This window comes from Biomphalaria glabrata, chromosome 12 (assembly GCF_947242115.1).
Source record: "Biomphalaria glabrata chromosome 12, xgBioGlab47.1, whole genome shotgun sequence".
In the NCBI taxonomy this organism is placed as follows: Eukaryota; Metazoa; Mollusca; class Gastropoda; family Planorbidae; genus Biomphalaria; species Biomphalaria glabrata.
In genome coordinates this window covers 7,879,867-7,896,087 of record NC_074722.1, presented here as the reverse complement: position 1 = coordinate 7,896,087, position 16,221 = coordinate 7,879,867, and the positions used below count along the sequence as shown (strand labels likewise).

Genomic DNA, 16,221 nt, shown 5'->3' with positions numbered 1-16,221 from the left:
GTTTTTTTTTACCACATCTCCATTGTGTAGTGTGTTGTTTTTTTTACCACATCTCCATTGTGTAGTGTTTTTTTTACCACATCTCCATTGTGTAATGTTTTTTTTTACCACATCTCCATTGTGTAGTGTGTTGTTTTTTGTACATCTCCATTGTGTAGTGTTTTTGTTACCACATCTCCATTGTGTAGTGTTTTTTTTTTCACATCTCCATTGTGTAATGTTTTTTTTTACCACATCTCCATTGTGTAGTGTGTTGTTTTTTGTACCACATCTCCATTGTGTAGTGTTTTTTTTTACCACATCTCCATTGTGTAGTGTGTTGTTTTTTTTACCACATCTTCATTGTGTAGTGTTTTTTTTACCACATCTCCATTGTGTAATGTTTTTTTTTTACCACATCTCCATTGTGTAGTGTGTTGTTTTTTTTACCACATCTCCATTGTGTAATGTTTTTTTTTACCACATCTCCATTGTGTAGTGTGTTGTTTTTTTTACCACATCTCCATTGTGTAGTGTTTTTTTTTACCACATCTCCATTGTGTAATGTTTTTTTTTACCACATCTCCATTGTGTAGTGTGTTGTTTTTTTTACCACATCTCCATTGTGTAGTGTTTTTGTTACCATATCTCCATTGTGTAGTGTTTTTTTTTACCACATCTCCATTGTGTAGTGTTTTTGTTACCATATCTCCATTGTGTAGTGTTTTTTTTTTTACCATATCTCCATTGTGTAGTGTTTTTTTTTACCACATCTTCATTGTGTAGTGTTTTTGTTACCATATCTCCATTGTGTAGTGTTTTTGTTACCATATCTCCATTGTGTAGTGTTTTTTTTTACTATGTCTCCATTGTGTAGTGTGTTTTTTTTACCACATCTCCATTGTGTAGTGTTTTTTTTTACCACATCTCCATTGTGTAGTGTTTTTTTTACCACATCTCCATTGTGTAGTGTTTTTTTTACCATATCTCCATTGTGTAGTGTTGTTTTTTTTACCATATCTCCATTGTGTAGTGTTTTTTTTTACCACATCTCCATTGTGTAGTGTTTTTGTTACCATATCTCCATTGTGTAGTGTTTTTGTTACCATATCTCCATTGTGTAGTGTTTTTTTTTTACTATGTCTCCATTGTGTAGTGTGTTTTTTTTACCACATCTCCATTGTGTAGTGTTTTTGTTACCACATCTCCATTGTGTAATGTTTTTTTTTACCACATCTCCATTGTGTAATGTTTTTTTTTACCACATCTCCATTGTGTAGTGTGTTGTTTTTTGTACCACATCTCCATTGTGTAGTGTTTTTTTTTACCACATCTCCATTGTGTAGTGTGTTGTTTTTTTTACCACATCTTCATTGTGTAGTGTTTTTTTTACCACATCTCCATTGTGTAATGTTTTTTTTTACCACATCTCCATTGTGTAGTGTGTTGTTTTTTTTACCACATCTCCATTGTGTAATGTTTTTTTTTACCACATCTCCATTGTGTAGTGTGTTGTTTTTTTTACCACATCTCCATTGTGTAGTGTTTTTTTTTACCACATCTCCATTGTGTAATGTTTTTTTTTACCACATCTCCATTGTGTAGTGTGTTGTTTTTTTTACCACATCTCCATTGTGTAGTGTTTTTGTTACCATATCTCCATTGTGTAGTGTTTTTTTTTACCACATCTCCATTGTGTAGTGTTTTTGTTACCATATCTCCATTGTGTAGTGTTTTTTTTTTACCATATCTCCATTGTGTAGTGTTTTTTTTTACCACATCTCCATTGTGTAGTGTTTTTGTTACCATATCTCCATTGTGTAGTGTTTTTGTTACCATATCTCCATTGTGTAGTGTTTTTTTTTACTATGTCTCCATTGTGTAGTGTGTTTTTTTTACCACATCTCCATTGTGTAGTGTGTTTTTTTTACCACATCTCCATTGTGTAATGTTTTTTTTTACCACATCTCCATTGTGTAGTGTGTTGTTTTTTGTACCACATCTCCATTGTGTAGTGTTTTTTTTTACCACATCTCCATTGTGTAGTGTGTTGTTTTTTTTACCACATCTTCATTGTGTAGTGTTTTTTTTACCACATCTCCATTGTGTAATGTTTTTTTTTTACCACATCTCCATTGTGTAGTGTGTTGTTTTTTTTACCACATCTCCATTGTGTAATGTTTTTTTTTACCACATCTCCATTGTGTAGTGTGTTGTTTTTTTTACCACATCTCCATTGTGTAGTGTTTTTTTTTACCACATCTCCATTGTGTAATGTTTTTTTTTACCACATCTCCATTGTGTAGTGTGTTGTTTTTTTTACCACATCTCCATTGTGTAGTGTTTTTGTTACCATATCTCCATTGTGTAGTGTTTTTTTTTACCACATCTCCATTGTGTAGTGTTTTTGTTACCATATCTCCATTGTGTAGTGTTTTTTTTTTACCATATCTCCATTGTGTAGTGTTTTTTTTTACCACATCTCCATTGTGTAGTGTTTTTGTTACCATATCTCCATTGTGTAGTGTTTTTGTTACCATATCTCCATTGTGTAGTGTTTTTTTTTACTATGTCTCCATTGTGTAGTGTGTTTTTTTTACCACATCTCCATTGTGTAGTGTTTTTTTTTACCACATCTCCATTGTGTAGTGTTTTTTTTACCACATCTCCATTGTGTAGTGTTTTTTTTACCATATCTCCATTGTGTAGTGTTGTTTTTTTTACCATATCTCCATTGTGTAGTGTTTTTTTTACCACATCTCCATTGTGTAGTGTTTTTGTTACCATATCTCCATTGTGTAGTGTTTTTGTTACCATATCTCCATTGTGTAGTGTTTTTTTTTTACTATGTCTCCATTGTGTAGTGTGTTTTTTTACCACATCTCCATTGTGTAGTGTTTTTTTTTACCACATCTCCATTGTGTAGTGTTTTTTTTTACCACATCTCCATTGTGTAATGTTTTTTTTTTACCACATCTCCATTGTGTAGTGTGTTGTTTTTTTTACCACATCTCCATTGTGTAATGTTTTTTTTTACCACATCTCCATTGTGTAGTGTGTTGTTTTTTTTACCACATCTCCATTGTGTAGTGTTTTTTTTACCACATCTCCATTGTGTAATGTTTTTTTTTACCACATCTCCATTGTGTAGTGTGTTGTTTTTTTTACCACATCTCCATTGTGTAGTGTTTTTGTTACCATATCTCCATTGTGTAGTGGTTTTTTTTACCACATCTCCATTGTGTAGTGTTTTTGTTACCATATCTCCATTGTGTAGTGTTTTTTTTTTACCATATCTCCATTGTGTAGTGTTTTTTTTTACCACATCTCCATTGTGTAGTGTTTTTGTTACCATATCTCCATTGTGTAGTGTTTTTGTTACCATATCTCCATTGTGTAGTGTTTTTTTTTTACTATGTCTCCATTGTGTAGTGTGTTTTTTTACCACATCTCCATTGTGTAGTGTTTTTTTTTACCACATCTCCATTGTGTAGTGTTTTTTTTACCACATCTCCATTGTGTAGTGTTTTTTTTTACCATATCTCCATTGTGTAGTGTTGTTTTTTTTACCATATCTCCATTGTGTAGTGTTTTTTTTTACCACATCTCCATTGTGTAGTGTTTTTGTTACCATATCTCCATTGTGTAGTGTTTTTGTTACCATATCTCCATTGTGTAGTGTTTTTTTTTTACTATGTCTCCATTGTGTAGTGTGTTTTTTTTACCACATCTCCATTGTGTAGTGTTTTTTTTTACCACATCTCCATTGTGTAGTGTTTTTTTTACCACATCTCCATTGTGTAGTGTTTTTTTTACCATATCTCCATTGTGTAGTGCCTTCTTTCCGACTCTTATAAAAATACTATCATGTACATTATCTGTTTTGAAATATTTTTTTTGTTTAATACAAGAGCTCTCAGAATTTTATTGGATTTAAATTTTCTAGGCCTATATATAGCTTCAATTGAGGCATGTTTAGTGTTCGCTGAATGTTGCAAAATATCTAGATCAAGCTAAAACAGCTTTATACATTAGCCACTGGACATACTGCACTCAAGGACACGTTTTCTTATTAGAATTATTATGATAGAAATGAACTAATGTTCTTTTTTTTTAGTTCATTTTCTTGTACTGCCAAGGTTAACATTCTCTAAAGGGAAACAGAATTCTATGTAGTCCTTTTAACAGTGTCCACTAAGAATTTTCTGGTGATGTTACAGGTCTGCGGTACTACCTGCCTAGGTAACGAGAATCTTCTTGGGGATGTTTAGAGCCTTGAAGCTATCTGTGAAGTCCGTTTTAATTATCCCCTCGGTTGATATATTGTTTTTTTAAGATATTATTATTATTATTATATTACATTAATAAATGAACCTTGCAATATTGAGAGATATGGCAGCAATTTTAACTGCCCTCTCCCTTTACGCAATATAATTTGTTTTTTAAAAGGTATTTTGTATATTTTACTTGTTTGTTTAATCAGACATTTTTCAAAGCATAAATCTACACTCTTTAAGCAAAAGTAAGACAACAGGTGAGGTTTAAATTTATTTCGTTGATGATATATTAAAAAAAAAATTTAAAAAATATATATGCAGCAATTACAACTGTTACTAAACCAGGAAACAGTGCGATCAGTATCACAGTATCAAATAAGTATTACCTAAGTGATATCAAAAACCCCCAACATCTGTAAAATATCCAGTGGTACAAATCTGTATATGTTTAGGATTGACCATTTTATAATGTTTAGATCAATTCGATGTGGTTATAGACATGTTTCAAGATGTTAACACTAACAGGTGTCAATAAATAAAAGAACTAGACTTTACAAGCAAATCAATGCGTCAACAAGTTGTACATTTCTTTCCTTGTTTGAAAAATGAAAAAAAAAATCTAGACTTTAATCTAAACGATGAGATCATCAGCTAGGCAATTAATTTACATATTTATAACTTTCCATCTTAGTTCTTGCAAGGATCCTTCGACGAAACCAAGTTATGGCTGGAACAAACTTATGCTGATGCTGATGTTTCTGGGTTAACTCTTTCTGAACATTTAGGATACACTGACTTAAGTAGAGATCAAGCATTTAGAACGTTCCATGGTCTGCTTCGCCACGTGCAGACCAACAGGCAGACACTAACGAAGAGCCAGTGGCTAAGACCTGACAGACGAGTAAAGTTAAACGTAAAAGACCTAGATCTAGTAGGCCTATAATACACTCTATGAAGGTATAAACACTCAAGTCAAGTTATAGCTTTCAGGGAAAAGAAATATTCGAAATTATTGGTCTTTCAAAATGTACGTTTTCAAATAGTTGTGAGCTCCTGTAGCTCAACAGGCATAGACATATATTTTATTAATTTAGTATTAGGCTATAATAATGGCGATTATCAAACGACTTGCTCCGAATCACGTGCCAGAGTCCCCTATCCCTTAGACCAGTGATGCCCAACCTATTTCAAGCTGCGGGCCATTTAAATTTCCAACTCTGTCTCGGGCCATACGATGGAAAAGATGGAAAAACTAAATGAAATTGACCTGAAACTATTTTATTTCAAACCCGAGGATCTAGTACTTACACTTACGGTTCCCTGAAGGAAGGTCTATGCGAGCCCTGATGACCTTGTGATATGGCCTTAAAAGTTTTAGCTTGCGTTTTTTTTTTTTTTTACACTGGTCAGCATTATATCGGGGTCCAATTACCATTAATTCTAATGGTTATTTTTTTAGATAATAAACATCCGTTTGTTTTCTTGTAAAACTAGAGAAATAAAAACCACACTTACTCTTATAATAGAACTAGCTTTAAAGAGAACAAGAGAAGGATAAAAATAAAAATGAAGTCATAAATGAAAGTTAAGTGTAGACTGACAAACGTACTTCGAGGCAAGTATTATTCTTCTTCAGATAGACAAGCGAATTCGACTAATAGAATATATCATCTAGCAAGAACATAATTGCCATTTATCCTTGGTTAGACCGATAGTAGAATATTCATTCTCTGTTTGGGACCCCCCCCCCCACACACACACACTCAACTCAAGAAAACATTAAGAAACTAAAGCAGACGCAGAGTGAAGAAGTGCCGAATTTAAGGGCGGGCAGGAAAACCAATGACTTGGAAGAATTTAAGTCACTGATTAACATGCATGACTAGATTGACCTTGGAACACTCGTAGTAGGTAGTTATCTTCTTTTTTTTTTTGAAGTAACGTCTGTATTTCATAAGATAAGATAAGATGGATACGGGTGGGATGTAGTTATCTTTTTTTTTCAAGGAACGTCTGTAACTTATAATTAAAAAAGAAGAAGATCTAAAAGCATTTTTACCTTTGACCCAGACGGTAGGCTTACTTCCCGATTCTGTAGAGAAATCAAATATAAATTCACATTTAAAGAACCTATATTTTCTCTTGAAATTAAGATATATAATCATAGCCATACTGTCATAAACACCGGGGACACACACTATTCTCAATAGAAGAAATACTATTAGGACCCGTGATAAATCACAGCCCTAGAGGCTAGATCTAACATACAAAATATGAATTTATATTTTATATTATTTTATATTTCTAATTGTTTTTTTTTTCTTGATATTAATCGTCTTTTTTAGTGAATAGTAAAAGTAAATAAATGAAACTCACACTTTTCTTTTATAAACACCTTAAATCCTTAAGACTATTTTGTATCTCTTTAAAGGAAGAAAATGGACAAGGAGGTTTGATAGTGTAATTTTGAAATCTTAAGTGAGTTAGATAAGACTAAAGCTAATTTTAAAAGTTATCTTCCAACGAGCGAAATATATATATATATATATATGATTATCTAATGGGAATAAATCCACATTTACAACTATATGAATCAATAATGTAGAATGTATTTCCCTTATTCAACATTAAACAAAATAATAGATTTCCAATAATTAATTAATTGGTTAATTTTTTTATTGATGTTTATTTTGATAGGTACAACAAATAATTGTGTAAAGTTTAAATTGGGGCGGGAATGGGTGTGGTAGAAATAACGTGTACAAATTGTATCAGACAGACAGAAAGGGTGAGTTGATATAAGCTTTGTAAAAAAGAAATGTATAGGCCCATAGGTCTAAGCTTTTATATAAAAACCTATCACTAAAAGAAAAAAACAACAACTACATACCGGTACCCAGAAGTGACTGGACATCTATTAGATTATCACTGATACAAGAATATTTCTGGCCATCTGGTGAAAAATAAATACCGTCCACTATAACTGTCATGGGACTATTTCATAAATACATTAACACCAAATGTCACAATCATAGTTTTATAAATTACCATACGAAATAGCATCTTTATTATGATCTTAATTGAATAATTAAACACCGTCAACACTATTTGTTTGAACATCGGCATGGTTAGTCAAGCATGCATTTTACACTATAGAATAGTTCTACAGGTCAAATATTTCTTAAATATCCAACGATTTCGTTTCTATTTCATTGGTTACTAGATCTAAATTTGATATTATAAACCCATGTTATTTAATAAGATTTTAAACTTTAACGGTATAAGTAGGATTTTCCTTTATATAATAAGTTAATATAATAAAAAAAAAAAGAGTAGGCCTACCATCCTTTTGTAAAGGTTTGAATTCAAGGCAAAAATACAAGCACGCATATTGATTTAGAAATCTTTTTTTATATTTTATTGTGCATTAACGTTTATGTAAAAAAAAAAACATATTCCTTATAATACTGATTTTATTATGGATAAATATTTCTACAATGTTAAAAGAATAAGCATACTAGATCAACCCCTCCCCCCCCCCCCCGTAAAAAAAGTTATGAAAAGTTTAATTGATTTTCTTTAGTTTAGTTTAACTATATTTTGAAATTCATGATAGACTTTTAGTTTAACTACTTTATTTTAGTTGAAAACTTAGTTTTAGTTTAACATTTAAAAAGTTTAGTTTAGTTCCCATCACTCTTTGTTTCTCTTTCTTCGTTTTCTACTTCCTTTTTCTTCTTTCAACAAAGGACGGATAGTTGGGGGGGGGGGGGTGTGCTGCACCGCTCTTTGGGCGTGTGCAAAGTTTGACGAAAAAAATACCCTGCCAACATCCGAACTACAGTCCCCGCTAAAGCCGGCCCTGACAAAGACACGTGTACGTTTTGTATTTTAAGCTTTTTTTTTTTTTTGTGTATAATTTAACCCTACATTTTGTTTTGTTTTAACTTACATTTTGTTTTGTTTTAACTTACATTTTGTTTTGTTTTAACTTACATTTTGTTTTGTTTTAACTTACATTTTGTTTTGTTTTAACTTACATTTTGTTTTGTTTTAACTTACATTTTGTTTTGTTTTAACTTACATTTTGTTTTGTTTTAACTTACATTTTGTTTTGTTTTAACTTACATTTTGTTTTGTTTTAACTTACATTTTGTTTTGTTTTAACTTACATTTTGTTTTGTTTTAACTTACATTTTGTTTTGTTTTAACTTACATTTTGTTTTGTTTTAACTTACATTTTGTTTTGTTTTAACTTACATTTTGTTTTGTTTTGGTACTTACATTTTGTTTTGTTTTAACTTACATTTTGTTTTGTTTTAACTTACATTTTGTTTTGTTTTAACTTACATTTTGTTTTGTTTTGGTACTTACATTTTGTTTTGTTTTAACTTACATTTTGTTTTGTTTTGGTACTTACATTTTGTTTTGTTTTAACTTACATTTTGTTTTGTTTTGGTACTTACATTTTGTTTTGGTACTTACATTTTGTTTTGTTTTAACTTACATTTTGTTTTGTTTTGGTACTTACATGTCGGCCAATACATATTTAAGCTGGCATGAAATGAGATTTAACTTTGGAAATATGAACATTTCATCCTGTGCAATGTATGTTTCATTAACTTAATCCTCACAAAAAAAAAACACTTCTTTTTTATCAAATTTAGGTTATCACCTTGTAGCTGCACATTGACCTCATTAAATTTATGATTCCCACTTCATTAATATTTTTTGTTAAAATTGGATCTTTAACACCCAAAAACTCAGAAAAGAGAAAACACTCCTGGAAGTCGTTATAGAGCATTGGGACCTATACAGACCAATTTGGGAATCACTTTGTAAAAAAAAAACAACAACAACTGACCAGCACATCGGGATACAAACCTATTACGTCCTGCTGCATTGAGAGTGCGTCGCTTTTCTCAAAATTTTTCTGTCCCCACCACAGGTAGAAGCTGGCTTTGTTAAAACTTGCTTGGACAGTCCACTTCAGAACAATGGTCCAGGTGCCGTTTATGCTTTTCTCACAAAAGCAGGTGTTGAGTGAGGCGTTGTTTCTCCTGAAACAATTTCCCATCGACACGTCCACCGTACAGACCTAGAAGAGGACGCGGAAATAAGTGTCATTGGTTACGAAAATGTTGGTTATAAGTTTAGTTAGAAGGTTGTAGGATGATAAGACTATCTTCCTTTTAAAAATAGTGCTAGAGCGGATCCGAATCAGAAACCCCATTAGTGATGAACCATGCTGAGATTGCTCCCTTAGAGCACGGAAGAGGAAGCGGGCAGTGAGTTATAAGGTCGCATTGTCCCCGTACAAAGACAGACCTTTTGCCGCACATGGACTAGTACTCTCTCTCTCTCTCTCTCTCAATTCCTTGTCCCGATCGTCCCTCATGCAGAACTCGGCATTCATAAAGAATGTGCTCTATTGTATCGTCGTCCTCGACGCAGTGGCGGCACCGTGTGTCGTAGTTCTCGTTCCACCGTCCAAAGTACGTGCCTATTGGACAGTGTCCGACTCGGAACTGGGCTAGGACTGCCTGTTCCGCACGGCAGAGCTCCCACCACGCGTCCTTTCGGTCTGGTCTACACATCTGCCTGTGTAGCTCTCGGCCCTTGTTGGAAGCGCCCCAACTGTCGTACCAATGTGCCAACAAACGGGTGTCGGCTAGGGATCGTACACTTGTGAGGGTCTAGAGCGGATCCAGAAGTTTTATTGAAAAGGGGGGGGGGAATAGGATGTAGGCTAACGCTGTACTTTTTACAAAGTTTTTTTTTTTCAACCCTGTCTGTCTGTCCGAGACCAATCGTCATAGAAGACCTGAGCACTGACCAGCAACGTGGCAACCTGTGGGCAGTGTAGACCAATAGCTTGTGACTCGTACGTCAGACCTGTGACTCGGCAACGAACTATTGGTCTCCGCTGCCCACAGGTTGCGACGTCACAGGTTAGTGCTGAGGCCTACTACAACGATTGGTCTCCGCTGCCCACAGGTTGCGACGTCGCAGGTTAGTGTTGAGACCTACTACAACGAACTATTAGTCTCCGCTGCCCACAGGTTGCGACGTCGCAGGTTAGTGTTGAGGCCTACTACAACGAACTATTGGTCTCCGCTGCCCACAGGTTGCGACGTCGCATGTTAGTGTTGAGACCTACTACAACGAACTATTGGTCTCCGCTGCCCACAGGTTTCGACGTCGCAGGTTAGTGTTGAGGCCTACTACAACGAACTATTGGTCTCCGCTGCCCACAGGTTGCGACGTCGCAGGTTAGTGTTGAGGCCTACTACAACGAACTATTGGTCTCCGCTGCCCACAGATTGCGACGTCACAGGTTAGTGCTGAGACCTACTACAATGATTGGTCTCGGTCTGTCTGGTACACGCTAGTTCCCCCACTTCCCGTTCTTGGATCAAGTTATTCATTGCGCTTAGGCTTCTTAGCCGGAGTCACGGGTTCAAATCTCGGTGAAGACTGAGATTTTTAATTTAGGGGTCCTTGGGCGCCTCTAAGTCCGCCCAGCCCCGTTCTTTACTGGGCTGCAACGAAACTTTTTTAAACATTTAACTTTTACTGTTGAGTGAGGTGAAAAATCTAAAACCGGCACTGCATTCCAGTCAGCTGATGTATTCTAAAGGAATGGCAAGTGCCGATACAGTTGAGAGTCAGTGGCGACGCAGGCTCAACCAGAGTGTAGCATTGTGTGCTACCTAGTGGTCTCCTGCTCCTTATTTTTTTCAGGGTTGGCTTCCAAAGCCTTTCCCATGATTGGGTACAGTTTTTTTTTCAAGGCAGCAGAGGTTTGGATTAAGGTAGGGAGGTAGCCAACACAGGCTAATGATCTTCCTCCTGCCACAAGCTTACTGGTTTAGGCGCCACTTGCTCGCTATTGCCCCTTCTCCTGTCGGGGATAACAATTCCGCTTACCCCAATATCTGAGCCACACATGAGGGCCATCACACTCCATTGGAAGCATGTAATAGGTAGTGGAATGGTTATATCTATTACCACTTCCTGCAATAACAATCTTACGGAACCAGAAACAAGAATAGTGAGGATCACCACATACAAACAAATCATTGTCAGGGGCAGACCATTTCAGTGAAATTCTACTGCCACATCTATCATCTCTATATATAATTCTCTTCATGGCTCAACAGTTCAATAACATTCTATCTAGTATATCATTATCAATCTAGCATTACATATCAATAACATCTGAACAACAGCATCCCATCTAACCGGCCCGTAATAGCTATCCTGAATCTCAAATCCAACTCTCTCAAGAAAGAGCTGCCACCGAAAGGGGGCGTTCGTCCTGACAGTTCCGGTCAGCATGATAGAATCTTGACCCGAGACTAAGCCTTTTGTGCATCCACTTTTCGATTCCAACACTTCAAAGCGATCTAACATGACGTAGTCACTTTCACCTGAAAAGACGCACAAAGAAATATAAAGACTAAATCAGTGGCGTAGCAAAAGGTGCACTTAGGCTCGTGTTAGGGGCTATAATGCTCTTTCTTAAAAATGATTAAAAACACCCCTGGAACTAGTTTATTGGGGGAGGGCCCTATAGCGAGTGGGGGCCATAACCTATAGTTTTTGTTGCCTGTAGATAAATCCATCACTCCAAGTAATAGTGTCCTGACAGCCTGACACTCAATACGGTAACGACCTCTTTCAAGTAATAGTGTGTCATGACACTTAAGTTTGTACGCCCTCTTAAAAGTAGTAAATGATTATTATGTTACAATGACTCCTATGGACCCTTATTGAGCCTAATCACGGTCGCGGGCGCAATGAAGCACATCACTGTGGTCAAAGCACAGTTACATTACATTACTCTATCAATTTTTTCCCAGCAGCATAGCAGATGGTGCTGCCAATTTAGCAGACTTATTGATTTTTTTTCGAATTCATAAGGAAATCGGTAGATGAAAACAAATTTCCGTGACAGTGGGGCGTCTTTAAGTTTAAAGTTAAAGATTATATTTGTTCTGCTATTTTTCTCTGCCACGAATCCTCTACCTGCTTCTCTTCTATTCACTGATTTTAAAATGAATAATCAAACTATTTCTCAGCAATTATTACAGCGCTGTAAGTCGCCACGTCTGGAAATTGTTATATATAAGCGGGTATGAAAAGAGAGGAGGTAATTTGCGTATCAGATCTTATTGCAGGTATGAGCCTTTAAGTAATTTTTGCGGGAGGCGTCTGCAACAAGATGGACTCAATGTTTTTGCGAAAAAAAAATTTAATTAGGCCTCCTCCAATGCGATTCCACCTGGCCTTATTTTTTTTCCTGAGTCAGTTCGTTCGACTTTGTACCTAGCGCCGTACAATCTTTTTGATGACGTCTTTTGAGTGACGAATATAGTATTGCTTATATCACAGATTATCGTGCGACGATCCAAGACATTCCTTAATCGCCTCTCACCTCACACTTAAATTCTTTGACTTGATTTGAAATACGCGCTTTTATTTTAAACTATGACCTCACGTACTCTGTAGGCTAGTGTAGACGACAGGAGAATATATTTCAACTGCTCAGAATGCAGAAAAATATTTGACGGCGGTGGCGCTGCTCTGGACTCTGGGGGAGATTACAGCGCTATTGCTGACAGATTTAGCATGCTTCTGAGGCGAAGGTAGGGCCGAACTTTGCTTATTTCGTTGGGGGGAGGGGGACGTTACAAACAGTAGATTTGAAACATTGATCTATGACAGTCAACTTTTTCCTTTTTTTTGGCTACAATATATAATATAATATTGAATATGCCATATTGAAGAAAACGTCTAGCTTGGCATTTATGGACTATAATTGACCAGATCTATACAACAAGAGCAACCCTAGTTGTGTACATACCTGTCACATGCATGACCATGACAGGTAGAAGAATCAGCCATATGCCCATGTTCTTAAACCATTAGATCCCTGCAAAGTTGAAACAGAAGCTGGAGTGAAACTTTAAACTTTTTAGGAAATATGGCAACAAATATTAATAACTTTTTAAAAATGTTTTTTTTTTACTTGGGCAATAGCTCTGGTCCGAAAAATGTTGTCCTCTCAGCTGATGTGTCCAATGGAACAACAGGTGCCGATATAGTTCGGGATCAGCTGCCTCGCAGGTTCTGCCAGGGTGTGGCACTGTATGCTTCATGCTGCCTAAGGGTTACCGGCTCCTAATTTTTCACAAGATTGACTCCGTAAGCCTTTCTCATGTAGGGGTATAGTTGCAAAGCAGCAGAAGGTTTCCTTTTCTTAGCCAGCATAAGCTGACGAGCCCCTTACTGCCCAAAGCTTACTGGTTAAGGCACCAGTTGCTTGCATTTGTCCATTTTCTTCTAGGTAATAACAGTTCCACCGAACCCAATATCTGATCTACACACGAAGGCAATCACATTCCATTGGAATCATGTAATAGGTGGTGGAATGGTTATATCTATTACCACTTCCTGCAACAACAAGCTTTCGGAATCAGGAACAAGAATAGTGAGGATCACCGCGTTAAAACACATCTTTGTTGGAGCATACTTTTGCAGTGAAATTCTACTGCCAAGGCTTCATGTTACATTAAACTACTTTTAACTACTTTATATTTTAGTGATTAGTGTTTTGAAATTACTTTCATGAAGAATGTGTGTGTGTGTGTGCGTTCTTGAACTATAAGGACCATTTCGAATTTTCAATCCTGAAGAATGCCGTTGAAATGTGTAACACATGAACACATTGGATCCCAATATTATTTAGGATTAAAACAAAACGTACAAATATTATTTTTATAATAGATTGTGAGTGTGCCAGTTTGTCTGTCTGGGGAAAGAGAAATTGGGTTTGAAAATGATTCCATTAGTTGACCGCACGGTGAGACACCAACCACAGAGACGTTTCTGCTGGATGTCCCCTCAGTTCGTTCACAATTAGAGATGGAAAACGAACCGAACTAGAACAAACCTCACTTACGACCGAACCCGAACTTTAAAACTGATCGGTACGAACCGAACGAACTGTCCTTACAATATTTTTTTACTAAGAAAAAAATAAAAACTTAGTTTAAGTGAGATTATTTGACAGTTATGTTTAATTTTTTGGGAAACTCAGCTGGATCATTATGTGGCAAGAAGTATAATTAGGCTGACATACGCGCCTAAGAAACGAAATTGCAACTCTTCATTTAGAATGTAGAAAGGAGCGAAACCAATGCGGTGTAATCGCCCCAAAGACGAGCATCTAGAGTCACTGCTTCAACTTGGTGTCTCATCAATGCAGAAGTTGGTTTTGGATAAACTTCCTACTTCCCATGAATTAGTGTCAATATTATATTCACGGTGGAGGCGGCGGTGACTGAGTGGTAAAGCGCTTGGCTTGCGATCCGAGGGGTCCCGGGTTTGAATCCTGGTGAAGATTGAGATTTTTAATTTCGGGTCACCTTTGAGTTCACCAAGCTCTAATGGGTACCTGACGTTAGTTGGGTAAATGTTAAGCCAGTTGATCGTTGTGATGGTTACATGGCACCCTCGTTAACCGTGGACCACAGAAATTGATGACATTTACTTTACATCATCGGCCCTATAGATCGTAAGGTCTGAATGAAACCTTTTTTTATTATATCCATGGGTTTGTAATAAAAGTGATAATCTAGATCTAGACTACATTCATGAGCATTCTTATAATCGTCTTTCTAGTTGCCTGAAATACTGAGACACAAAGTTAGAGACACATTTCTTCCTCCAAACGCTACAACAAATTCATACAAGTGCTCCTTCTTCCCTAGTATCATTAGAAAATGGAAAGGATGGCCTTAATAAGCCAGGAAAACCCAGGCTTAGCAGAGTTTATGTCATTAACATGCATGACTAGATTGACACATGAAATGCGTAGGCGTAGGACGTAATTATCCTCTTTTTTGAAGTAACGTCTGTAATCTATAAGATAAGATTAGAGCATGGAATGAGTTGTCTGAATCAGACAGAAAAACCAATGACAGTGAATGACTTGCAAAAGTTAAAGTCTCTATCATGTTCGACTTGATTAGCACAGCAATACATCATTATTCATCATACATGTACGAATTCGCCTAATTATCTTCTATTTTAAAGGATAGTCTTTAATTTATAAGATAATATAATCTACTTGCAAACAAATATTCACCTTGAAATAGTTACCTATAGTTTATCATATGTTATGTATTCGATGTATGCAAATTATAATGCACTGCATCTTTACATTGGATGTGGCTGTAGATGTAGTCTAGATCTAGTATGTTATTTGGGATCTTAAAGGAACACTTACTAAACTATTTCCGGTGTGTCGATGTTTGCACAGAACCGAGCACTACATCCAGAAATGTGTATAAATATCTGGGTAGGACGTGAAAGATTTTAACGCTATGATATCTAGACAAAGACATCAAGAAATCAATAGCAATAATGGTAATGTCTTCGATTCCGTAGATTAAGGATGAGTGCAGTGTTGATTACTCAAACCCAGTTGCGACCTATATTTTTTCCCAGGCCAGACACTGACAAAGCCTTTGTCTATTTTAAGTTTTCTCTACGTCTTAGGCGCTGGACTTCTGCAAGAGTTTTTCTTTGGGCATCAAAAGTGTGTCCCGCGGCCCCTCTTTCAAAAGATATTCGCTGTTAGGTCCCTTCCTTCATGCCAGTAAGGCCATCTTTATTACGGTTACTGGTGTGTGTGTGGGGGGGGGAGAACACATCTGTTATGCCGTCCTACTTTAATCTCACCATAAAAGATTGCCTTTGGCATGCGTTCTCCCATGCTGGATAAGTCTCCAACCCAGCGCAGCTGTCGAATGGTAAGTAGTGCTTCTGTACTGTCCATACCGGCCTCTAAATGAGCATGGTTATTTGTGAGGAAGCCTTGCCAGCGTATGCCCATTATTTTTTTTACAACTCAACCAAAATATTTTTTTTTCAATGTGTTTTCTAGTCATAGACA

General features: G+C 36.2%; 1 protein-coding gene across 2 annotated transcripts; it reads right to left on the bottom strand.

The window, feature by feature from the left end:
- Nucleotides 1–4,514: 4,514 nt before the first annotated feature.
- LOC106061020 (uncharacterized) lies at nt 4,515–15,555 on the bottom strand. Of its 2 annotated transcripts, none has more exons than XM_056007289.1 (7): nt 15,426–15,555; nt 13,126–13,194; nt 11,502–11,689; nt 9,141–9,354; nt 7,147–7,209; nt 6,316–6,348; nt 4,515–5,146 (listed from the first exon to the last, which is right to left on the bottom strand). In XM_056007289.1, the coding sequence occupies exons 2-7, from the start codon at nt 13,172–13,174 to the stop codon at nt 5,064–5,066; spliced, it is 630 nt and encodes a 209-aa protein (XP_055863264.1). In that variant the 5' UTR covers nt 13,175–13,194; nt 15,426–15,555; the 3' UTR covers nt 4,515–5,063. The 2 variants fall into 2 exon arrangements, with proteins under 2 accessions (XP_055863264.1, XP_055863263.1); XM_056007288.1 differs by having other exon boundaries at nt 15,412–15,542.
- Between the last annotated feature and the right edge of the window lie 666 nt (nt 15,556–16,221).

What these genes read in the sequence shown, in the direction of transcription:
- LOC106061020 (XM_056007289.1), bottom strand. Translation starts at nt 13,174, where the DNA reads ATGGGCATATGGCTGATTCTTCTACCTGTCATGGTCATGCATGTGACA. An exon ending in CATGGTCATGCATGTGACAG is followed by an intron (nt 11,690 to 13,125) that starts GTATGTACACAA and finishes GCGTCTTTTCAG; the next exon opens with GTGAAAGTGACTACGTCATG. An exon ending in GCCTACCGTCTGGGTCAAAG is followed by an intron (nt 5,147 to 6,315) that starts GTAAAAATGCTT and finishes CTCGTCTGTCAG; the next exon opens with GTCTTAGCCACTGGCTCTTC.